This window comes from Geospiza fortis, unplaced genomic scaffold (assembly GCF_000277835.1).
Source record: "Geospiza fortis unplaced genomic scaffold, GeoFor_1.0 scaffold130, whole genome shotgun sequence".
Lineage (NCBI taxonomy): Eukaryota > Metazoa > Chordata > Aves > Passeriformes > Thraupidae > Geospiza > Geospiza fortis.
In genome coordinates, this window is record NW_005054300.1 from 530,950 (window position 1) to 555,583 (window position 24,634).

The 24,634-nt window shown below is 37.6% G+C and overlaps 1 protein-coding gene across 1 annotated transcript in view; it reads left to right on the forward strand.

Moving 5' to 3' along the window:
* The first annotated feature begins 737 nt into the window (after positions 1-737).
* NRAP (nebulin related anchoring protein) overlaps positions 738-24,634 on the forward strand; it is a 47,770-nt gene continuing 23,873 nt past the window's right edge. The window contains exons 1-20 of the mRNA XM_005416369.2: positions 738-1,042; positions 1,314-1,408; positions 2,121-2,208; positions 4,380-4,484; positions 5,019-5,123; positions 5,782-5,889; positions 6,768-6,872; positions 7,423-7,530; positions 8,496-8,600; positions 11,406-11,510; positions 13,248-13,364; positions 14,732-14,836; positions 15,779-15,886; positions 16,588-16,692; positions 18,431-18,529; positions 19,032-19,136; positions 20,467-20,574; positions 21,428-21,529; positions 22,041-22,238; positions 22,460-22,564. Coding sequence (XP_005416426.1) covers positions 971-1,042; positions 1,314-1,408; positions 2,121-2,208; positions 4,380-4,484; positions 5,019-5,123; positions 5,782-5,889; positions 6,768-6,872; positions 7,423-7,530; positions 8,496-8,600; positions 11,406-11,510; positions 13,248-13,364; positions 14,732-14,836; positions 15,779-15,886; positions 16,588-16,692; positions 18,431-18,529; positions 19,032-19,136; positions 20,467-20,574; positions 21,428-21,529; positions 22,041-22,238; positions 22,460-22,564 — 2,148 coding nt within the window. The 5' untranslated portion in view covers positions 738-970. The remainder of the gene's footprint in view (positions 1,043-1,313; positions 1,409-2,120; positions 2,209-4,379; positions 4,485-5,018; positions 5,124-5,781; positions 5,890-6,767; positions 6,873-7,422; positions 7,531-8,495; positions 8,601-11,405; positions 11,511-13,247; positions 13,365-14,731; positions 14,837-15,778; positions 15,887-16,587; positions 16,693-18,430; positions 18,530-19,031; positions 19,137-20,466; positions 20,575-21,427; positions 21,530-22,040; positions 22,239-22,459; positions 22,565-24,634) is intronic.

Here is a 24,634-nt window from a genome sequence, read left to right on the forward strand (position 1 = left end):
TTCAGAGCAGACCTCACAAACCTAATAGCTTGCTTGAATCCTAATATCAGACATTCCTTATCATTTTTTGGTGAAGGAATTTTTATATTCTGATCTATTGCAGTCTACTCTTGGTGAACACTGTTAAATAGCTGCTTTGTTCACTCTATTAAAAAGTAAATGGTTCCTTTCTGAAGTTTTTCCTGTAGGAGATAGAAGTTTGGATTTCTACCATCATGTTTAGAACTCTTTGAGATAAGAGGCTCTGCCTGCTTCACAGTGCATCCTCCTACACCTGGAGATGGAGTGACAGGTAAATGAAACAGGAAGATATGAAAAAAGAGTGTGCTGACATAATATACAAGGTGAAACTGAGCTGGCACCAAGGGAAAAAAATTAATTACTTGTCTGGGACAGCGGCAGTGAATTTCTTCTACATCCACCCAAGGGCCAGGGAGCTTCAAACCCGTCTCAGGCCTGCATCTCTGGTGGTACCTCCTTCTGCTGTGAGGCTGCTCCTAAACACAAAATGCTCCCCCGTGAGGTCACTTGTTTATCAGGGTGAGGAGGAACTTATGGTAAATGCTGCTTCTGTGTGTACTTTTCTCTTCATCCTGGGCCTATGACTGCAAAACTGAAATACAAAATGATCAGGCTCTAGCATTCACATGGATGTGATTCGTTTCTGTGAGTTCATTCTTCTATTTAGAGAAAGATATTGCTGCCCTCCCTTCTGCACTGACACAGTTGCCAAAATAACCACTCTTACTAACTGGCAGCTTTAAAAGCCAGCCTGCAGCTGACTTTGAAACAGAAGGTCAGCAAAGGGAGCAACAGACTTCAATTCAGAGCTTTAATGGGAGCCATTGACCACAGCAAAAGGCCTTGACTGGAGTGTCTAGAGTGTGCTTTGCACAGGCCAAAAAGTCACTTTCATACTCTTTGAACCTTTTGTATAAACCTATATATTTTTCACTCTGTGGATTTCAAGATGAATGTGCAGCCGTGTGCTAGATGTGGCTATGGGGTTTACCCTGCTGAGAAGATTAACTGTATAGATCAGGTCAGTTCTCTTTCTTTATCATTTTGGACTATAATAAATGTACAGATTGGCACTTCTAACACTGTGCAAATCTCTCGCTTCCAAAAGTTCTATGCTCGTAACTGGGTTCAGACCTGAAATGAATTAATAACATGTATATATTTGAAGAAAAAAAATAGTCAGATTCATTAAATGAAGGGTAAGGATCAATAGTGAGATTTTAAACTTAGCAGAATAATAATAATGAAATACAAATCTTGTCTGTTTGGTTTCTCTTTTGTGGCGTGTCCAGACGTGGCATAAAGCCTGTTTTCACTGTGAAGTATGCAAGATGATGTTAACTGTAAACAACTTTGTTAGCCATGAGAAAAAGCCTTACTGTCAAGCGTAAGTGTATTTCCCTTTTTTTCCTTCCATTTTATTTTTTAAGCAAAGGTTTAATTTGGCTAGCCATTTTAATATAATGGAAGATCACCATTTGGACTCAGTCTGTCCCATGTGTGATGTGAAATTAGGTATTGTTGGTGCCTTCATGCATATCTTTGGATTTACGTGAATCACAAATGGTGGGAAACTCTTTTTACCATGCATAAAGCTTCCTCATTTGGCCAGTGTGTTAAAAGATACCAAATCAAGTTCCATTTCAGTATTGTGGGAAGAAAATAAAACCAACCACAAAAATCAGTGCTTTCGAAATCAGTGGTTAAGAGTTAACAAGGTTGAGCTAATCATAAGGAAAATGTATAAAATGCAGATTTTGGAGTTGGTTTGTTCTAGGAAGTTTTTATTTTATAATGATCAATTCCTGTCAAATTTGTCAGCAGAAAAAGGAGAGATGACAGTTGTTTTTTATTCTATTATTCTCTTTTGTTATTAGAAACACAGCATTGATATGATGATCATTAAAATTAATTTTGCTCTAGGCACCTACTCCTTACAGTAATAACTTGAATGCAATCTAAGATCTCTGTGTGAGTGGGGGAAGAGATATGTATAGAGGGGTGGAGGCTGGTATTGTGTTTTCCAGTGCTCAGAGAGAACCTTTCTGGTGGGCTGTCTGATACAATCCTAATATCCTTTTACACTTTCCCTTTTCTAGGCACAATCCAAAAAACAATGCATTCACAAGTGTATTTGAAACACCAATAAATATGAATGCAAAAAAACTGTCAGAAGTGGTAAGTGAGGTAAGAAGCTTGAGGGTCAAATGTGTTTGTTCTACATTTTGATAACACATTGATAACATCTCTTGTTTTGTAAGTATAATACGTGCTTTTTACTCACCTTCCTGTGTATGATTCAAACCTCAGCTGGGTTTCAGTCATAATTTTTTTTCAATGCGATTACTCATGTGAAAGAAATCTTAGATCTGGATTTCCTTCTCCTCTCAGAAGGAAAAACTGATTGGAGCTGCTCACCTGTATATCTGATAATCTATACAGAAGCACAGTTCACCTAAACTGCCCAGAGCTGTGCAAACTTAGTGACTAAGCCGGGTTTCACAACCCCTGGAAGCAAGAACAACCAACTTGCTTTGTGATCTCATCAGAAACTGCTACGAAACATCAGATAAATTATAACTAGGTGGGATGCACGCATAAGTTCCCATAAATACTTTGTCGAGTATTTCTGCCGGACCTGAGGTGGGAAAGCAGCAGGTCCGGGCAGCCTGGCAGGGTTTTGCTGGAGGTGTTTTTTGGGGATGGAGGCACATCCCGCTGCGGGCTCTGCCCTGCCTGGTCCAGCCGCCAGGGCGGCTCTGGCCCCCGGGCATTCCCAGCGCCGCCCCCGCACTGATTCCCTCCAGAAACATCATCCTCAAACCTGCACTGCGAGGGGTCTGCTGAAGTAAAAAATACAGGGACGCCCAGTAATCGATGGCTACCTCACTCCTCTGCCTAATGCTGTTTTCTTGAATGTCACGTCTTTATATATCCTAAACCAACATTACTTGTGAATGTATTTCACAGGCAAAGCAATGTGTTTTGATGTGATTAGCCATCACTAAAATTAACAAAGTTGTATTTCTTGGATTATGGCATGCTCAATTCATTCTGATGTCCTGTATTAGCTGTAAAACCTTGATGCACATGAATAGCCTTCGCCAGACACTATCATTTTGTACAGCATTCTTATGCCTCAGTTTTTGCAGTATCATGGGCTGTAACTATTTCGGCAATGACTATCACACTTACTTTAAACTGTGTGTGACAGATCTGCTCAGGAATGAGTTTGGGATTACTGCAGGTTCTATTTCTGGTTTAGGCAGTGATATGAGACTGATACTTCCAGTGCATGTGAGTACACAAGCCAGAGAAATTATAGCTCAAATATCACTTTCCCTTGTTTTATACACCTTAAACACCTTCTGTCCTTTTCAATCACATAATGAGGTTCTGTTCCAGAGGGAAAACTGCTAAGGGTAGTAAAGGAGCTGATTCTGCAGTACCTGCTTAAAGGGAATACTTCTGTAAAAAATTGACAGCAGGAAAACGTTTTGCTAGTAAATGTATAAAATAATGATAACTTGGGAAAAGGTTTCTCTTGCTGCCATGGAAGTTTGTTCTTTTTATATTGAAGTTTATTTCTGATGATGCAGAAAATAGAATGTTTGTTCAATCCCAACACGATGTTCTCACATAAGTCTTATGTTGAGACATCAACTGGGATGCAGACATAACAATTAGGTCTCTCCATACAGAATTTCTGTGTTAGCAGGCAAATCATTCAGCTCTCTGCACTTCTGTGCTTAATTTATAAATGGGAATAATGGTACATGTGCTCAGTAACATTTCTGTCCAGTCAGTTTAAATTCTCTACTCTGGGTAGAGAGTGAGTTGTATAACTGATCTGTGATTTCAGTTGGATTTCTTCTACATGCTAACATGATAAAAGTAGCAGTAAGAACATAATGACCCAGGACTAAATATAGTAGTCATTTACATATGCACAGTTAGGATATGACACTTTGTGGACGCTGTGCAGGGAAATAGGAGAGTATTTTAATATTGCTTGCTTGGTAATATTTTTTTCATCTAATGCATTGACACATCCTGCTTTAAATTTCTTAGGGATTTCAATTCTCATGGGTTATTTCTCCCAAAAGTATTATCTAAATATCAAATTATTCTTTCAGAATGTCATGCCAGGTCTCAGGTGTAATATGCTGCTCCTTTACAGATGTGCAGCTCCTATACTGGCAGAAATCTTAGTGAGAAGCTGGGGTGGACTAGAAAGCAGAGTTTTGGCCTTGGGGCTAAATTCAATCATCACCTTGCCTCTCCTCTTATTCTTTTCCAAAGGGGGTGAGTGTTAGTATGCACTAACAAACTACTAAAATGAGTCATTATCTTTTCAGATAAAATATCGAGAAGAGAGTGAACAAATCAAATCAGTCTTTCAGTGGGATGTAAGGTCCAGAGAAATTGAAAGTGTCTATAAAGCCCAACAATTGGCTACCCAGGTAAGAAATGTCCCTCGAGTCTCCCAGCCAGCAGCCTGCAGGACACCAAGGATTGGTCCTGATTGTCAGGGGTTTAACCATGACATTTCAATGCTAAAAACAATAGCCTTTGCTTCTCATTTGGCTAAACTTTTCAAGACGAAATAGCTCAACTCTAGCTTAGGATAGAATAATCAGAAGGTGAGGAAGGAAGAGTGTGTCTGTAGTCAGCTGTTGGGGCTGCTGCAGGAACAGCCACAGTCTGTGTGTCTTCTCTCTACTGGCACTGGAGCTTCACAGCAGGAGATCTGATTCCCAGGGGGTGTTATTTGAGCTTCACTCCAGGATCCTAGATCCTGTCATCTTGATGTCAGTTCTTGCTGTACAAGTTCTGCCTTGGCACTCTGAAGGGATGTGGAATGTAGGCCTTGTGCTGCACAATTTCACTTCCACTGCACTGTGTGCTTCCTTTTTTTTTTTTTTTCCTGTCAGATCAGCTGTTTGAGTACTAAAACCAGGGTGAAGATAGGTAGTTATTTAATTCCTGTTTTGTAGAATGCTTACTATGCTGTCTGTGAGGAAGGAAAATCGTGGTACCCAGGAACAATCCCAGATCCTGAGATGGTCAAGATAACACAGGCACAGAAGGCTCTGACTGATGTAAGTGGACTGGTGTCTGGCTTTATTTTCATGGTCTATCCTATTCTGAAGACTTAAAAATGCATCAAGTCAGTCTTTGGTAAGAAGTCACCTCTAGGCTTTGCAGGAAGGGTATCTGGAGAGTCTGTCTCTGTTAAGATGTTGCCAAAGGATATCCTGACATGTTTATTTCTGTCAATAACAATACTTAGCCATCTAAGGGGTTAAAGTCACATAAGAGTTCTATTGCCATCACCCATTTATATATTTTATAACTCAGAAACACTTCAGCTGCTGACCAAACTGAGGTGATCTGATCTAGGAGGCAGTGCTCTTTCTCTCACTAGAGCAGGACTCACGATGAAAAATGTATTTTCTACAGACCAGACTTTTCACTGACTGAATTTCTATGACTGATGAAAATCACTTCTAAATTATGACTGTGTTCATACAATGGGTTAGTGACCTAATCAGCATAGGAAATTAACAGTGTATAATTGATACAAATTAAAAATGCTTTCTGTTGTATGTAGGAAATAGCTGTAACTAACAAAGTGGAAGTTCTTGAATTTATTTTCTTTTGAATAAAGTGATACATACCTCTAGGAAACAGGCATGAAAAGAAGAATTGTATTAAACTACAGTGGATTCTTCTCTAATAAACAAATTCATCTTCCAGTTTCAATATACAGAAGATTTTGAGCCACGAAGAGGCAAAGGCAGCTTCCCTGCTATGATCACTCCAGGTTACCAGGTTGCTAAGAGAGCCAGCCAGCTAAGCAGTGATGTAAGTCACAAAGGTTTTTAATTATATTTTACACTTCTGAATTTGGAGAATCCTGGGTTCAGGCCATTCGCTTGAGATGTTAGATTCTGTGGTGAATATTTGTTATACTGCTACAAAGTGAGAAAATGTTAACATGATGCAGAAAACAAGGTTAATAAAGTACTTGTCCTGGGAAGACAATCATATAGAATAAGTGACAATGTAGATATTTCCTGGAAAATGTAGCAACTTTTGCAAAATTTATCACAATCTGTAAAAGATTGTGACTTGCACTGAAATGTTCATAAAATTCATTACCTTTTCTTTCCCATTAGGGCTGTATTCATCAGATTATTTATATGTGACATTTTAAACTTTATTATTTGAAATCAAATAGCTGTAAGATTAAAATTAATTCATATACAAGCTACTTTAAATTTATGCACAGAAAATTGCTTGTTTATTTAAGACAAATTCACATGAAAAAGATATGTAAAAATAAATCCCCTAAAAATTATTTTAAAGTATTGTATTGTTTTGTGCAGAGATAATATCTACATTGTCATTGCAGTATGATCTTGGGACATTAATGATTATTCTCATGGTGTTTTAATCAAATGTATGGCTCACATAAATCAAGTGAAAGTTTGAATATCTGGGTCCATTTATGTCTGGTTTGGGTCCATATATGTCTGGGTCGATTTATGTCTGGTTTTTGGAATGTATATGATATATACATTCACTTTAAGGAAATTGGACCTTAAGTATATGGATAGCTTCACTGTGGAGGGTGAAGAGTGTCATGACTGCTGTTGCTCATTTTCTCTTGAAGCCTTCTGACATGAGATATACTTTTGCTGCTTATTTGGTGTAATATGGATATATATGTTCCTCTTCAGGTGGAATATAAGCGTGGACATGAAGAGAGAGTTTCAAAGTTCACCTCTGTTGTAGACACTCCAGATATACTTCATGCAAAGGCTGGAGCACATCTTGCAAGTGATGTAAGTAAAACAAAATAGATTGATCTGGTTTTGGCTCTGCAAGTGGTTCCTAGGGTATTTGTAAGCGACTTGTAAATATGAATACAAAGAAAAATTTAAAATTAATATTTTAAAGGCAGACTTGTTTTACCATTAAGCATTTAATACTTTCAGTTGCAAAGACTACATTCAATTTGAGGCCATTTTAGGCTGTCAGAACAGAAGCTAGGGCACCAGTCTGGTCCATACCCAGCAACTGGCTGCCATGCAAAGTAAAGAAAGAAGCTGCCTGACTCTAACATAAATAGAGCAGGATCTTGCAGACACCTTAAGTATTTTCTTTAAACAACTCTCTTCATCCTACACCCTGAACAAGACAAAGAGGCCGTACAGAAGATGTGTGATTGTGTAGTTAAAGACCAAATTGCAAAGATTCAGACTTCATGGTTCATCTTCCTTTTGGCAGATGACAGCCGTGGAGCACCTGACTCTGCAACTTTAAGGATTGATTAAGTGTGCAATCAAGACATATTTGTTCTAATTGCTTCTGAACTGTCTTGATTTTTTACAGTTGAAATACACAGAAGACTTTGAAGAACGGAAGGGAAAAGGCAGCTTTCCTGCTATGATCACTCCAGCTTATCAAATAGCCAAGAGAGCAAATGAATTAGCCAGTGATGTAAGTGTCCAAAGAAAAGTCTATTTTGGGAAAGGAAATATTAAACTGTCACACAAATTTTGAATTGAAACATTTGCTGGCAGAAATTCCATGAGCATGGCATACTGATCTTCCCTGGCTTTCTTTTCCTTTCTAAACATAACAAACCACAACACTCCTGAATTCTTTAATAAGAACCATAAAAGGACACCTGTGTTTCTTCAAAATGTCCAGCTAATTGTGCTTTGTTATTGGAAACTGAAAGAAAAGCTCTTTTTGTTGGAGAAGGTATCATATGGAAGAACATCTAACTCAAAGGAAGTGAATTTAAAACATTGTTAAGAGTCATTGAGGAAGAGATCCATAATTTTGAACGTAAAAGCAACTGACTCTAAAACAATAACATGTTTTTATTTGCCTTTGATCTGTGGAAAACCCTTCACTTTTGTCAGCAAACACACATGGTGATTAAAGGGCAACATCAGGTTACAGGCATTGTTTTGACTTTAGCAAATGTAGTGCAAATCTTGGTCTAAACTTGAAGGTTGATTGCCTAAAATTCCCTTTATCACTGGGGATAAAGCATCTTTCAGAAACAAACCCATTTATTGCTGGGGTTCAGGTGACCCTGTGGTAAAAAAGTGCTCTGTGGTGACCATGAATTTGCATTACAATCAGTTCTGCTTTTTTAAACTGCTGGAGCATCAGGGATTAGCCACTGTCAAGCAGGTGGTGCTGAACACATTGACCCAGTGGTCTGAGTTGAAATGGCAAGTCCTGTGCTCCTAGTGCATTATTAAGTACACCACTAGTTCTGTTTTTATATCTTCAAGTGGCATGTTTGACTTGTGCAGGTTGGTGGCAATGGGAATTTTGACAATCCTTTATTGACAACATGTGCATGCCATTGGTTGTAATTTATTGTGCAGCATCTGTGAACCAGACTAAACTCACCCGGATTATTTGTTTCCTTTTTCTCCTGTTAGGTGAAGTATCATCAAAGATATGAAAAAGAGATCAAGGGCAAAGCCAGCCATACAGCTGGAACAGATGTTGCTTTTGCAAGAGAAAATGCAGATCAGTATGGACAGGTATGCAACATCCAAGGGATAGCCATGCTGGTATTGATCATTACTGCAGCTGATTGCTCAAGGCTTCAGAAACTGGTGGCACCTATTTTCACTTTGTTTTCCTGTGTGAGAAAACAAAGTTTCTAGAGAAAGAATGGTGTACAAACAGCACTGCGCTCCTGAAGTGTAATGTATCTGTCACTGGCACCTGAAGATGTGACTGCAAGGCGGCTGCACTGTCACTGCATGACCCTTATGGTAGGGCCATTGCTAAAGTCTGACCTTGGCAAATTTTATCTGTGTGCATGTACACACTCTGCATTTCTATTGTGGTGTTGTTATGTATCACACTGAAATGTGCTTACTTGAGGAAATATTCCCATTCCATGAATAAGGAAATTCAGGCAGGAGAAAAGCTAAAGGTTTGTGAAATGGTAGAAAGCTGGCAGAGACTTAGGTGCCTTTTCCCTGTGGGTATTTTCACAAACCTTAGGAGCTTTGCAGCTCTAAATATGTGTGAACAGCACTGAGTCTCTCAGACACACAATCTCTCAGATTTCACCTCCTCTACAAAAGGGGAATTGTAAACCTGATAAGCTATACCTCTGTATTTGTGGAACCAGATAGGCTTTAGTTCTGTTTTGGTCAGTGGCATTCATTTTGCTTATGTTTCATTTTTAAGGGAATACAATTGGTTTTGTCATTGCCCAAAATGCACCTAAATTCCAATTAGACTGGGGGAATAGCACAGCTATATAGAACTGAATGCAGCTAAATGGAATTTGAAAGGAATTGAATAGTGGTGTTGTATAAAGAAAACTAAATGGGTAATCTCAGGGTTTTTTGTCCTGCTCCTCAGTAGGTCCATATACTTCGGAGAAATGAAGGAATAGGGGCTGTATTTTCCTAAAACCTTTGGTATTTTACATTTCTTCACTTCTTCAGTTGAAATGTACATTTAGTATTCTGTGGAAAGCAAACCATCCCTGAAGAATATGAGTTTAGAATTGTAGCAGTGGAGCCTTCAATTACTTCTGTCTTTTGAGCAGCTACAAGTTTTAATAGGAATAAACAAATAAAATGAATTTGAAAAAGCACTAATTACATTTCCAAGCATTAGAATGCTTCTGTTTTAGAATTAATTTAAGTTTTCTTTCTTTGAAAATGTCTTTGAAACTTCAGTCATGGACTTCAAATTCGATTTGAGTTTTAATCTTTATAGATTGGATACTGATATTATTAGTCAAATAACACAGAGTCACTGAAATTAATGGATCTTTCTGAGTAAATTGTGACTTAACATGGGTAAAGAGATTAGATTTCTAACTGTTGAGATCATTAACAATGAATTAAGTGTGCATCAGACTGATATATATAGATATATATATGTACATGCATATTTTTATAGATAACATGAGACAATTTAAGGAATCTTACAGTAAAATTCCTGTGCTGAGCATCTGTTTTGTTCATGTTTAAAAACCTTAGAGTGGCTACAATAGTTTTCTGAAACTTTGAATATACGCACAATATTAGAAATTATATTAAAATGTATTTAAGAAAGTTAGACTCAAAAGATAGGTTGGTTTGGAGAATTCAGACTCATTAATGGTATTTTTAGACGCTAACTCAGCTGATTGTTCAACTGTATTTTTTCTTTTCTGTGCCTGTTTATAGAATAATTTAATGCCATTGTAAGTACTGTTCACCAATGTGCATCATAATGTCCACGAACTTGTGGTGTGACCTATTTTAAAACATAACTTTGATGTTGCCCAAAATGACCAACAATGAATGGTTTTGCACTGAGAACACACAAAAGAGATATCCCAGATATTTTTAGCCATTCCTATCTGTGCTCTCCATGGCATTCTTGACATGCATTCTATTCATGGCCCATTCTATTTTCACTCAAACTGCCTCTTCACTACAAAAAAATTACAAAATATTGCAGAGAAGACACATTACACTTTATCTCACTTGTTCTTATTCTTGTTTGTACTCCATATTCTCCCCAGATCTTGCCATAGAAGGCTTTGAGATTATTGTTGTCCTTTACATTAAAAAAAATCTCCAGTATTTTGCTGTTAAACTATCTAAGTTGTTTTCAAATTGTCAGATATTTACACATAAACTTATCTATAGATGGATTTAAGGGTGTTACTTCCACAACAATTGGGTTTTTTAAATCAGACAAATGGAATTTTTGATTTTGTTCACTAAGGAGTTTGGCATTTTGATATCTAGGTATCTCTGCTTCATTTATTAATCTCTCTTCAAAATACATCACTGCACTAGTGAACTATTATTTTTGGTCAATTATGGTGTGAAAAATGACCATGGAAAGATCAAGCAGCTCCTGTAACACCACAAAGGAAGGCTGATCCTATGTCAAACTTGTTAACTTTAAGCCACTAAAGTTTAAAGTGTAAAGTTTAAAGTTTAAGTTAGCTGGGCTAACCAAGGCATTAGCTATTTTTATAAAATTCCAGGAAAACATATGTATTGACAAACAGAGAGGCAAGCAGATATCATCTCTGTGGGAAATGAGGTGAGAGCAGAATGGTGTATGTCATTGTACACTTGAATGCTATCTTTAACACAGCTAATAGCTACCTAAATTTCTCTTGGAATGCAGCACAGGTACATTCAGAGGCATAGGTAATTTAACAGGTCAATTTATTCTTATATTTTGGTCATTTTTCATTAAAAAAGCGTCATTGAAGCCATGAACCTTCCTGCTAACAAGGACTGTGGGGCTTTGCAAAATAACCCATGGCCCCACCTGCTCATGTGTGATGAGTAAACAGTCTGAATTTTCTTCAGGGATATATGGATGAGTTTGAGGAACGCAGAGGGAAAGGAAGCTTTCCTGCTATGATCACTCCAGCTTATCAAAATGCCAAGAAAGCAAATGAATTGGCAAGTGATGTAAGTATGAAACCTGAATCAATACAATTCATAAACAATTAAAAACAGCAGTTTGTCAGAGCAGTGCCTGGGAGGAGAATGCTAAAACTGCACTTGAGAAGTAAACAAAAGTGACATTTTGCTGTAGTGCTGGGAACTGGATGGCTCAGGGGATTAATAACATCCATTAATAGAAGGGGGCACAGCTCCAACTTGCATGAGGGAGGAGATGGATGTAGCAACTAATGGGGATCCCTACTGTTAGGTTAACCCTCCTGGCAAATCTGCACCTGTATTATTAATGAAACCTTCAACTGCCTTAATCATCCTGTGGACTACTGTGGTATTCCCAGTAGTGAATAAATGGAGGATGAATGAACTGTACTGGTTTTGATATTTTGATGTATCATGCCTCCAGCACAAAGCAAGTCATATGGAGGTAAAGAAGCAGAGAGTATGACACTGTCACTTCACAAAAGTGAGCTTATTTCTGGGATGTAATTTCTGGTGGTAAACGAAAGAGTTGGCAAAGAGGTGGTGGTGTGTGATTCCTGCATCCAGCCCGTCCATTAGAGGGCCTCAGCCCTATTTGGGGAGACCATTTCTGGCAGTGACAAAAAAATGGGTCAGTCTGTAGGTCAGTACCCTGTGGCTGCTCTGAAGGGCTCCTATGAGTGACAACTTTTGTAGTGTGGGCACCTGTCCCCACTGGGGCTGCCTGGGCTGATGAGCTCTGTCTGTCTTCTGGGCAGAGAACAGATGGTGGAGCCTTTCAGCTTGTGTTAGTGTGGACTAGACACAAGCAATAAACTGGAGTGAGAGGATCAGTCATGTTCTGTTACCTGAGCTTATCACTGAGAGAATATAAAACACCTCAAATCCTCCGTGACCAATCCCAGTTTGGTGACAAACTCAGTGATCCCCTGTTTAAACATGGAATATTTAACCTTTCCAGATAAAGATCGCAGTTTGATAGGTTTTGAAAATGCTAATGGTCAGTAGTTTCCTCAGTAATTTATAATACGTAGAGAGAAGAGGAGGATTGCTTCATGGAAGTAACATTTGCACACTACAGTACTTACCAACTTTCCTTATAGTTTTAAAGCCTGAGGAAATGTGTGCAGACTTGGAAAATAAAAAAAAACCAAACTACTTTGCATTTCAGTTCATGTAAAATAATTTATAAAAGGCCAAGTACTACCTCTCTTCACCCATCCAAGTCCAATTTATGTCAAAAACCTGATGTCTAAATTTAATTTAGAAATACCTTATTTCAATCTTGATTTCGTGGAGAAATGTAATTCCCTTAAACACATTAAAAGTACAAAAACATAGAGCTTTTTTTAAAAGCTGGTTTCTACAGAAGGAAAAGTTTGCAGACTGCTTGATGACTATCTGTAATCCTCTGACTAAAATTAAGTACTGAGGATTAACTTCATTAATAGAAGAGCACACAAGCTCCAGCCAAGAATCTGCTAGTAATCTCTTCAAGCTATGAACAACAACCACTGCTGTTCAGTCTATGTCAGAAATTTATAAAACATGCTATCTAGTAAATGTCTTGAGAGGGACTGTGAAGGGTTATGGGGTTATATTTGGGTTATTCAAGGCAGTAAATACAGTGTTTCAGCTTGGCAAGTTCCGTTTACTTATCAAAGCAAGCACAGGGAAGATATTATCCTGACTCATGAAGCCAGTCTAAATAGTAAGGATGAAAAGATGCACAGCTATTTTATAATTCTCCCTACTTCTTTTCAGATAAAATACAAGAAAGATCTTTCCAAGATGAAAGGTGCAGCTCACTTTCACTCCCTAACAGCTGAAGACAACTTGGTCCTTAAACAAGCCCAAAGTGTTAACAAGCTTGTCAGTGAGGTAAGGGCTTGAATCGATCCCTTAACAAGTTTGGGAGCAGCTCATACAAACATTTGTGTTTGATGAGTAAGGAGTGCAAGTTAAAAAAAAAAAGCTGTTGTTCTTACTGCATTGTACATAACAAAAATCATCTATGTGTAGCACAGAAACTGGAGAGAAAAGCTCAAGAACAGATCTTTACACACTGTGTTCTGACCCTTCCAATCATCTGTGTGAAAGTGTGGGAAATGAACCCCAGGAGAGTGATTCTAGTTCTGACCATGTGAAGAATTGAAATCTGACAAAAAACCCATCCCAAACCTGAATTGTGCTTTTAATATGATATTAAGATATAAAGCTTTAGAATGAATTTGGTGTGTACCTTAGAGTGTCTCAGAGGGTATTCTAATAATCAAAAAATAAGAACAGAGACAAAATTTAAACCATTCTAGTTATGCAGATTTCTGTTTGCTTCCATCCTGTGAAAGACTGTGAGTCACTGATAATTGATTCTTTTTCTGCTTGATAAGGGAAGATTGCAAGAGAATTCTCAGTAGATTCTGAATTATTAATTTATTTATAGTGTCATATCAGCTATAAAACTATTAATAAATGTGAGTTTCTAGAACTTCCCCATGGCAGTTTAAAAACTTATACTCTTGAGATGTCAAAGTATAAAACCTTCAATAATGAAAAACCCCTGGAAGTAGGGCTGGAAGGGGCCTCCTGGGCCAATGATTCCTGGCTCCTGCTGCTTCAACACAGCACTGTATAATCCTCCTATTCCAATTTCTAGCCTACATTTATTCCTGTCCACTTTATTACCACTGTGTTTTGTGCTAGCGTTGCCCTTTAGTTTAAAAAGTTCTTCTCCCTGCATGGTTACTTTTCTGAGAGGTTTACAAATATATCATTTTCTTCTCTCTGCCTTTGATTTCCTCAGCTAAGCAAGCTGAGTTCCTCTCATCTCTCAGTCTTTCACTGCAGCTGTTACAGGCTGAGTTCCTTAAACAGGAATGACTGTAAGAGTACAAAAGCCCTTGCTGGGGTCTTGCTGGAATTTGGTACATGGCACATTTGTACATGTTCATTTGCTGCATGCTCACCTTAGAATTTCTTTGTATATCATTGTTTTTGTTAATAGTTTCCCTCCTGTCACTGTCTTCTATAGTTTGCAGAGGATGAAATTGCATTTCTTTTGCCTACAAAATGAGAACTGAGTATATGAATATTCTCTTCATATTAATTTTCATCATATGCCTTCTGATGAACACCATGTGTCAAAATCTCTGAACAGTGGGTCTGCCTAATAAAAAGTGTGTGAAGGAACTTGATAGAGCAGATTAAGGTTTTACCATAGCTTCCCGTTGTGCATTTTTGTCACTAAGGTGGAGTACAAGAAGGACCTTGGAAACAACAAAGGCTACAGCGTGAACTACTGTGACACTCCACAATTCAAGAATATGAGCAAGATCTCAAAATTCACCAGTGATGTAAGTTTTCAGTGCCTGGTGTGTGGCTTGCTTGCCTGGGTAGCTGCTGGAATCACAGGTCATCTGTGAGTGTGTGTTTCACAGAAATGTGTGCTGGAAATGTGATTATAACTCATTTTAGACTGTTTTTGTACAACACTTATCCTAGTGTGTCCTGATGTATAGCTGGGGCTCATTTCATTTAGGATTATGAAAATAACTGCTATGGTATTTGGAAGAAAGGTCACTTACCAGGTACTGCTGATCTAGAGAAGTAGCAGAGTTGTTACTCTGGTCTGCCATAATTATTACTTATTTCATTGTGCATGTCCATTTCCTGACTGGACAGGTAGGCAGAAGATACTTCACCAGAGTTTATGCCAGAGAAAAACATAATTACTGCGTGAAAATAATCAGTGTTAATAGTTATACCTCTGGTTTCTCATGAAATACAATTTTGTTTCATACTGCCTCTTACCATTCTCTAAAATCCAGAGGAGGAAATATTTTGCCATACAGTTGAGGTGGCTGAATGATCAATTTTTCTTGTCAAATCTCCCACTCTGGGATTGGTGAAAGATGCACCAAAACAACCCAATTCTGTTCTTTCTTAATTGACAAATATTGTCTCCCTGGGACTTTTTTCTAGTATTTATTTCTGATGAAACACAGATGTATCTTCTTTATGTGGCATTTAGGTGATATGAAGAGCAGGTAAATGATATCTGCTAGTAAAAGAAACTCACTGAAGGTTTTAGGTTTTTTGTTGTTTTTTTTTTAATACTAAGTCTGCTGTGGACTAATGAGTTCCTGTATTGGATCAGCACTAGCAGACCAGAGCTGTAAAAATTGTCTCCCTGCTGTAAAATATGGAAACTCCTAAAAGCTGAAACTCTTCACTAGAAAAGCTGAATATATTTTCTCAGAGTATTTTTATCTTTTTATTCTTTTTTTTTGGTACAGCTTAAGTACAAAGAAACCTACCAGAATGAGATGAAAGGTCACTATGTGGGTATTGGCATGGACAAGAGGATGCTCCATGCCATGAAGGTTGGCAGCTTGGCAAGCAATGTGAGTCCCTTTTAATCACACTTGTGTGCTTGTGGCCTCCTTGTCTTTCAGTTTTTTCCAGAATTAAGTTGATAGAAAACTTTAGATCATACTGTACTGGGGATCTGATGGATAGATGTGTTGAGAAGACGGGAAATTCTGGAAACCCTTTTGTACTGTTTTATGGCTCACTGTGTGGAAGAAGTTAAAATAAGAAATTTCAGTGATCTGGCAACATACTGAGATCCTTCAGTTTTCTTTGACATCAGTAGGATGCTGAAGGTTGTTTGCCACCACCCCCAGGGTTAGACCTTTGCTGGAAAAAACAGTCTTTAATGAAGATTTCTGGATTCCAATTTAATTTACTGGGTTAGTCAAGAAGCTATTTCAGTACATACCATTCCTTCAAGTACATTATTTACAAATCTGTAAGAAGCTTGAGAACTAAGCAGAAAGATAAAAGAGATGTGTCATAGGTGGAAGTTAAGTTAATGCTCCCACTGTTGGCATTGGATTAATTGAGAAGCTGAAAAAGAATCAATTAGTGGCTAAACTATGCAAATAATTTCATTTTCTTTGTCACTCATGACATTGAACTTACTTTGTTTCTTGCATTTAATATTAATATTATTGTTTCTCCTTTCCTCTTGACTGATAATTATTCAAACAAATGACAGCTGAAAAAAAAAAGAATGATTTTTTTTGTTCTCCTTGTGTTTCAGATAGCCTATAAGTCTGATTACAAACATGATGGTGTTGACTACAATTACCCAGCTACTCTCACTCCTTCATACCAGACAACAAGAAAGTTGGTCCCTTTGAAAGATGTAAATAATTTTATGTTTTTGTTTTTGTTTTTTTTTTCCCCTGTGACTTGCATAGCTCATCATCTCTCTGTAGGAGAGATTGTGATAGATTGCATGTGTCAAATGATGATTTAATGACAGGAGCAAACAGCCATTGCTAACAAAGTTAAAGCAAAAAAGTGCAGTGTCAAGAGGTCTCAGAGCAGTAGAAAGTGCTGCCCTGTCCTGTTGCTGGTGTCAGTTCAGCACAGATTGTGGAGTGATGTGAAATCTGTGGCTTCTGCCCTATCCCAGCTCTGTGCTGCAAAGGTCTCACCACCCTGGGGCAGCTTCAGCAGCAGCATCAAGCACTGAAAGCACAGGGAGACTAAAACAGAATTGTGAATCCTTTGTGAATTCCCTGGGACTGGGGTTCCCCTTTGGAGGGGAATGGTCACAGAACCTTCCTCCTCCTGAGAGAGGAGCCCCTGTGCCCCTGAGGAAGTGTTTGGTACACTTCAACTCTTAAGTTGAACTCTTGCCTCTGCAGCAGTAAATTCAGCTTTGCCTTTGTAAAAACTGAAAACAGTAAAATTCAGTTTTTGTTTGCTTACTGTGTGAGAGAGCTCTGTTCTTAAAGAGTTCAAGGTAAACATAGATTGGTGTCCAAAATGTAAAAAAATGTCTCAGCAATTCCAGTGGCTCTACAATTGGTAGTCAGCATCAGGGTTTGAAGCACATCATTCCACAGAGACTCAGTTCCACCAGTTGTGGTCTAGGATTTTGCATTATTCCCAGGACTTGTGCACTCCCAAATAACCAACATGCTTACTCTGAACTCTTTTAGGAAAACACCTCTCTCATACACTAAGCAATCACAAATAGCAACATATACTCAGTTTCAGTTAAAAAGAAATGATCCCTTTCCATGGAATTAAAATTCTCTCTGTTTCTGAGGAAGCAAATGCACTGTTTTAAATACATTAATCACTTTGGACCTGTGAGATAATTCAGGCCTTTTTTCCTAGCTTTTATCATTCTGGCAGAATGAGGAAGTTTATGTGAGGATACAGGAGATAAGAAGGTTTGCATTGAAATAGTTTCAGTAACTCAAAGTCTCCAGAAATATGCTCCACTTTACTGGAAAGAAGTGTTCTTAAGAAACTAGTTTTAAACAATGTGATTTGCAATGTTTGCAAAGTGGTGATTAACTACAGTGAATATTAATGAGGGCCTACAAAGAACAATAATTGTGTTTTGCAGCAACAGGTTTGAAAGGAAGTAACATATGATTTTTTTGTCATGCATAATTTGGGGCTTTAACATATTTATTTTATAACTTATTGTTGTTGCTACCACATTAGTGTGTTAGTAATTTAATGGACTTCAGTCCTCTTGTTAGCTGACATTAAAATGACTTTTTTTGGTGTATAAATATGTATTTTTCTTTTCTCAATATCCACACAAAACTCTGACCACACAGGGAATTTCTGTGGTTAATTTATTGCATTAAAACTCACAAAAGACCAAATATAAGAGAGTTCATTTGCTCTATCCAGTGGTACACTGGACAGACCACTTCATAAGCAGTTACAATAATTCTTGTCTGCTAAAGACAAAAATAGACTAAATGATGGTTAAGAAAATGAGTTTTATTATGGTTTAAGTAATATTTTATCCAGAGTTTTAGTTAGCAAAACTTCATCTAGTCAATCTCTCATTTTCTGGTCTGACTATTTCTTCCTTTACTAATTTTTTTTTAAATTTAATTTTAAATTAGGTAAACTACAGGCAAAGCATAGACAAGCTGAAGTACAGCTCTGTGGCCAGCACTCCACAAATTGCTCAAGCCAAAATAAATGCACAGCAGCTCAGTGATGTAAGTTCTCCCATCATTAGCTCCTGTTGTTTATTAGAATGATGAGATAATTAAATTTCATAGCATTTGTAGCCTTATGTGTTTTATTCTTGACAGTTCTTCAACAGATGCATAGCCAAACCAAGAATATATTGAATAAAATCACTTGAAAAAATGTGGCAAGCATAGCAGTGGATTTGTCTCCACTTTTAAGATTTGTATTAGTGTGCTTTTTTAAGAAATTATTTTCTGTGTATTTATTAAGGCAAGGTTTAAAATTATATCTTTTGTACTTAAAGATAATCAGTGACTCTTTTATTTACAGAATAAATTTTCACTTCCTACTGCTTAAGTAAAGGTTAGCCTTACAGCCTTCATACTTGCATCACTAATTCCTATGAATGTATTTATAATTTATGGCACCAATAACCTGAAATTTAATGGCAATTATTCAGTCTATTTTTTATATTTTTGTTATGTTAAAAATAACTGAGTTTCTTGTTGACCGTTTCAACATACACAGGTGAACTACCGAGCCCAGTATGAGAAGACAAAATCAAATTACACTCTACCTCAGGATGTACCACTGTTAGTGAAAGCCAAAGCCAATGCTGAGTTATACAGTGAGGTAAGTCAAGCCTTGAGGAAATACTGGCATTCATGATGCTGTTAATAGACTGAAATTGCTGTAAAAATGATGACACACTTTCTGGAAGTATTTAGCATTTATTATTTGGCTTTGTACTAAACAACATGAAATATGGTGCCCAGAATAGATGGAGATCCAATTTCAAGGACAGTGAAACCTCTAAACTTTTTTTTCCCAAGATATTTTCTGATGATCTGAATTTCTTTAAACCAGTAAATCAGTATTCACTCCTCAAAATTAACTGCTTCTGAGGTGAAATTTGTAAGAAGAACCAACATTTGCACAGTTCTAGTAATTCAAAGTCCACTGAAGTCAATGGAAAGAAACAGTGACTTCAGCAAACTTGGATCAAGCCCACTGCTGGGCTTGATGAAAAGCAGGATAAATATAAACATGCAAAAAGCCAAATCCAGAGACTGGGGCTTCCTGAAAACCTTCTACCTTCATTAGGTGCATGCAGAGTATGGATGAAAGCATACTTGATCTTGCTTTAATGGAATTTCATGTGGAATCTTGAAAAAGAGCTTAAAAAACTATTACTTAAAAAAACTATTATTCCACCAACTTTCAGAAGTTAAGGCTGTGATTCTCACACATTTCACTGGTATTTGTGAGATAGTGGCTCATGAGTATGCTTTTGAAGACAATCTGACCATGAAGGATGCTGCTTCACCCTGTGGGGTGGTCTCAGGGCACACCAGCTGGATTCCTTTTGAATGCTCTCTCATGTAAAGAACTGCACCTTCAAATTCAGTGTCTGGGACTTGACTGGTTATAGTTTGGGGGTGGGAAAGAAAAATCCTAAAATGAGTGTTTCTCAGCATTAGCTGTTCTGCCTACGGATCAGCTCCTATATTGGGACTTTCCATCAATATTTTCCACCATATTTCATGTTGTTTAGTACAAAGCCAAGTGAAAAATGCTAAATGCTTCCAGAAAGTGTGTCATCATCTTTACAGTAATGTCAGTCTATTATCAGCATCATGAATGCCAGTATCTATACTATTTTCATAGGTAGACATAATCAGAGGCAATTTTGAAAAACCCTCCCTCCTCCATATCTGTCTGAAATTGAGAATTATTGCTGGATGTTCTGGGACATTAAGTGCACGTGAACTCCAAGAATAAAATTTTGACTCAATCCTAGACAATTAATATGCTCAAAATGACAATGAACTGTGACTTAAGAAGGTCCCAGTTTGTGGACTGAGCATATTTATGCTTCTGTTTTTCTCTGAGTCATTTCCATGTTTGTTTGAAAATCCTGTGTGTTTGTGTTAGTGACATGTTGCTGTTTTTCCTTTCTCAGGTTAAGTACAAAGAAGGCTGGGAGAAGAGTAAGGGCCAGGGCTTTGAAATGAAACTGGATTCTCTGCCTTTGCTTGCTGCCAAAGCTTCAAGGGATCTTGCCAGTGATGTATGTTACATTTAGTTACCTGGGAATTATTCTTTAAGTTTTTCTTATTCTTTATTCTTTATCTATAAGTAGCTATAGCACAGGGAAATAAAGCATAGCTCACTTCATCTGGATTTTTAAATCCTGCATTTGGCTGTCCATCTTTCTCAATGGCTAATGAGCAGTTGGAAACTTTCTCAGATTCTGCTGGGAAATTTCACTCTCCAAAAAATTTTTTTTTTTTTTAAATCATGTGTACAGAGTGAAGCAAAATTTACATAATAAACCCATAGTGAAATTCAGTGTTTTGAATTGTTTATGATCTCAAAAATAGTATTATCATCTACTACAAAGGGAATGCATATTTCTTTAGTCTGCTTCCTTAACATAAACACATGTATATAAAAAAAAAAGCCAAACAAAAGCTTTCTAAACAGCTTATATCAAGATTTTTCACCCATAGAGAGGCAGAAAAGGGAGATAGGTTTCCTGCAGCTGAAAAATGTTCAGCAGTGGTGGAGATTCTAAAACCCCACCTCATTAAAAAAATCAAGTCTTGAATTCCTTGCTTGGATTGATTTCTTATTTTTGCCTCTAAGAGCCAAATAATTTAGCTAATCAGAAGAATTAAAGTTTATAAGCATGTTCACCTCAGAGGGCTGAGCCTCAAGGAATGAGGTTAAAGACATCATAAATGACACTGATGTTACATCTTTGGAATTTCTGAGAAAATCTGGGAAATTTGAAGTGACAATGAGAGAATCAGACTAAGCTTTTCTAAATTTTGACCATTCAAATCACCAGTGAAAAATGTATTGCTTATTTCATGGGTAATTGGAAATATTCTTAGATTTATGCTGGGTTTTTTTGACAGATTAAATATAAAGAAGAATATGAAAAAACAAAAGGAAAAGCAACGGAAACTAAGGATTCAAGACTTTTGCACTCTCTGAAGGTGGCCAAGATGAGTAGTGAGGTAAATGATTTCTTTTACTCAAAAGGTGTTTTTCATAATAATAAAACTTTCACCAACACTGTGCAATCTACCATTGTTACTGCTCTCACTGTAAGAAATTCTTGGAAGCATTTAACAAAATTGGTTTCCTTCACCATCTGTTAATCTGCAATGATTGCACAGCAGGGGATTTTGGGCAATGGTACCTTATTTTGGGGCAGGAAAATAACATCCAGTTAAAACCTCAATATGAATGAAATATCATCATATTAAAACCTCAATATAAACACTTCTACATAGAACTTTCAAGACTGTAAGGCTATGTTTAAAAGTAAGATTTACGACAATAGAGAAAATGTCTCTAGAATTTAGAAAATTTACCCTGGCATCTGTTTTGTCCCTCCTAGGACCTGATCTCTACATGTGTTTGGGGTTTTTTTGCCTAATCTGCATAAGGACCAAACAAGAGAGGTGGCTTGAGATAGCGTTGTAATATCTGATAGAGACAATCTATTTTCACTCCTGTGTCTAGATTGCCTACAAAAAAGGTTTTGAGGAGAGCAAGGCCCATTTCCATCTGCCCATGGACATGATAAACCTGAGGCATGCCAAGAAGGCTCAGGCACTAGCCAGTGACTTGGATTACAGAACGAGACTCCATGAGTACACTGTGCTTCCAGAAGATATGAAGACCAAGTGGGCAAAGAAGGCCTATGATCTCCAGAGTGATGTAAGATGATGTACACCCAGCTTAACTGTTAAAAACAGCACAAGAGTTTATAACTTTTCCCATTTGATGTTAATTCTTGTTTCATATGAGCACTGTCTGATTGTACTGTGGCTTTTAAAAATGTCTTTGCAATGGCTTTGAAACTGGAACGGGTGCACATGTTCACTTGCAAACATTATTCTCGTGTTGTCTGTGCCAATAAATGTAATTTTCCTCTGCAGCTCCAATATAGGGCAGATCTGACATGGATGAAAGGAGCTGGATGTATCACAGAAGGAAGTCTTAATATCCAGCAAGCCAAAAAGGCAGGAGATTTAGTCAGTGAGGTAAGCAAAGTTCTCAGGCTTCTGTGTGTTGTTTGTTCAAAGGTTCATGCACACTTATTCTGTTACATTATGTGGAATAAGTATGGATTCCTAACAAGGAATATCTCAGAAATGGAAAAACTGATGGACATAATTTAGTTTAAAAGATCCTGGGTTAGAGATTAAAATGACATTTTCCCTTTATATAATTATCAAACTAATCTGTGAGGTAGAAATTCCTGTATTTGTGGTTCCACTTCTTTTCATTCTCCTGTCCATGTTGCAGATCAGCATTGAATTTCCATTGAGTTTCATGTGCTGCATGAAGTACAAAGAGGCTTTAAGGACCAGTATTGAAAAATTAGATATTTGTTAGCCATAGTTGAAAATTTCCTTGGTCCTTGGCAAGTAGGAAATGCTGGGACTTTACTGGCAGCTTCAGCTTTTCGTGCTTTTCATTGCTTTTGCTTTATTAACTCATGGCTTTGCACTGCCATTAACCTTATGGAAGTAAACTTCCTCAGCTTCTTAGCTATGGTTGAGCAGTCTCACTAGTGCTAGAAAAACTAGAGAACATAAAGAAGAATACATTAGGGGAAGTTTGACAAGAAGGATAAAATCCCACTCAGTTCTGGAAGGAGGAGCAGAAGCCAGTTAGTTACTGGCGATCACACTCTCTGACACCCTGGGTCTCTGACATGCTCTCACTACTCCTACAAGGGGAAAAAATACATCTTAGAAACAAAAGAAGAGCAGCAACTTCAGATCTGGTGTCTTGCTACTGACATCTGCTTCTGGGGTGTGCTGAAGTAGTAATTACTTCCACAAATATTTAATCCATAATGATCTGCCTTTTCCTTCCAGTGCTGTGCAAGGCCACGAGACGGCTGCCAGTCACCTGAACTGGAGACTGGTGGATATTATTTTAGAGATCTCTACTGCCATACAAAGCCTGGTGTTTTGTCATTTCTTTGCAGGATGTCACTACATTGTGTTCCATGCAAGGTGACAAAACACACTGTTTTTAATCTGCCGCCCTCCCTTCCAGGTTTCTAAAATAAAGCGATGAGCACCTCTTTGAAGTGCTGCATGCTTTTTTAACTTCTATTTTGTGTTCCCCTGGCAGAGACACAGTGCAAACTGATCTGTTCACCCATCAGTTCAAACAGAAGAATTTCTCTCCTGAAATGCCAGATAATGAAAAAAATGCATTTACACCCTTTCTAGGTGGAATGCCCCACTTCATGACTGAACTGGTAGAATAAGAATTCAATTAGAGGATACAACTTCTTTGCTTGGTCTCCCCTGTCACACTGTGGTCTTGAAACAGAGTCCTGCATTTCCTTGTACTATCTGAAGGAAAGAAAGGATGCTTAGATTGCTCTCAAATGAGTGGTGCAAAAGGTTGAGGCAAAGACATCGATTTAAAACAGGCCTGTTCTAAAGCCTTATGAAGTCAATTAAAGTTTTCTATTCACTTCAGTGTTTCAGATGTAAAACAAAATGCAAAATGGAATGAAACTATGGACAGTCTTACAGTCCAAACTAAAAATATTAGTCTCTATGCACATTTGTCCATTCAATTGATTTTATATAAATACTGGCACCAGAGGATGAATAAAGAATATTATTTTTTCCCATATCTGAGACTTGAGCCTTGTGGAGAACTCTCATAGCTGTTCATCCCAGAAAGGCTTGACTGCAATGTCTGTGCCTAACTCTGCTTTGAAAAGAGGAAGATTTTGAGAGGATGGGGAAAATTTTGAATTCAAGTTACTTTCAGGACTCTGAAATAGCTCGCTCTAATTTAATTATCATCTTAATAATTTAAAAATATCTCAGCAACATATGTTCAGTGGTTTGAACCACCCATGCATGTGCTTGAGAAGTTTCTTGTAAGGGAATGAGATAGTAACACTGACTGTGTGGCTAATCAGCTCTCTTGGATGCTGACTTAAGTCATGCCCAGGTTGAACACCACTCACTGGTTGGTGTGCAACCTAGGTCCTGTAAGATATGTAGTCAGCACATCTGGCACCAAAGGTATCCATGCCTGCAGTGTCAGCAGCAGTGCATTTGGCACACACTTGT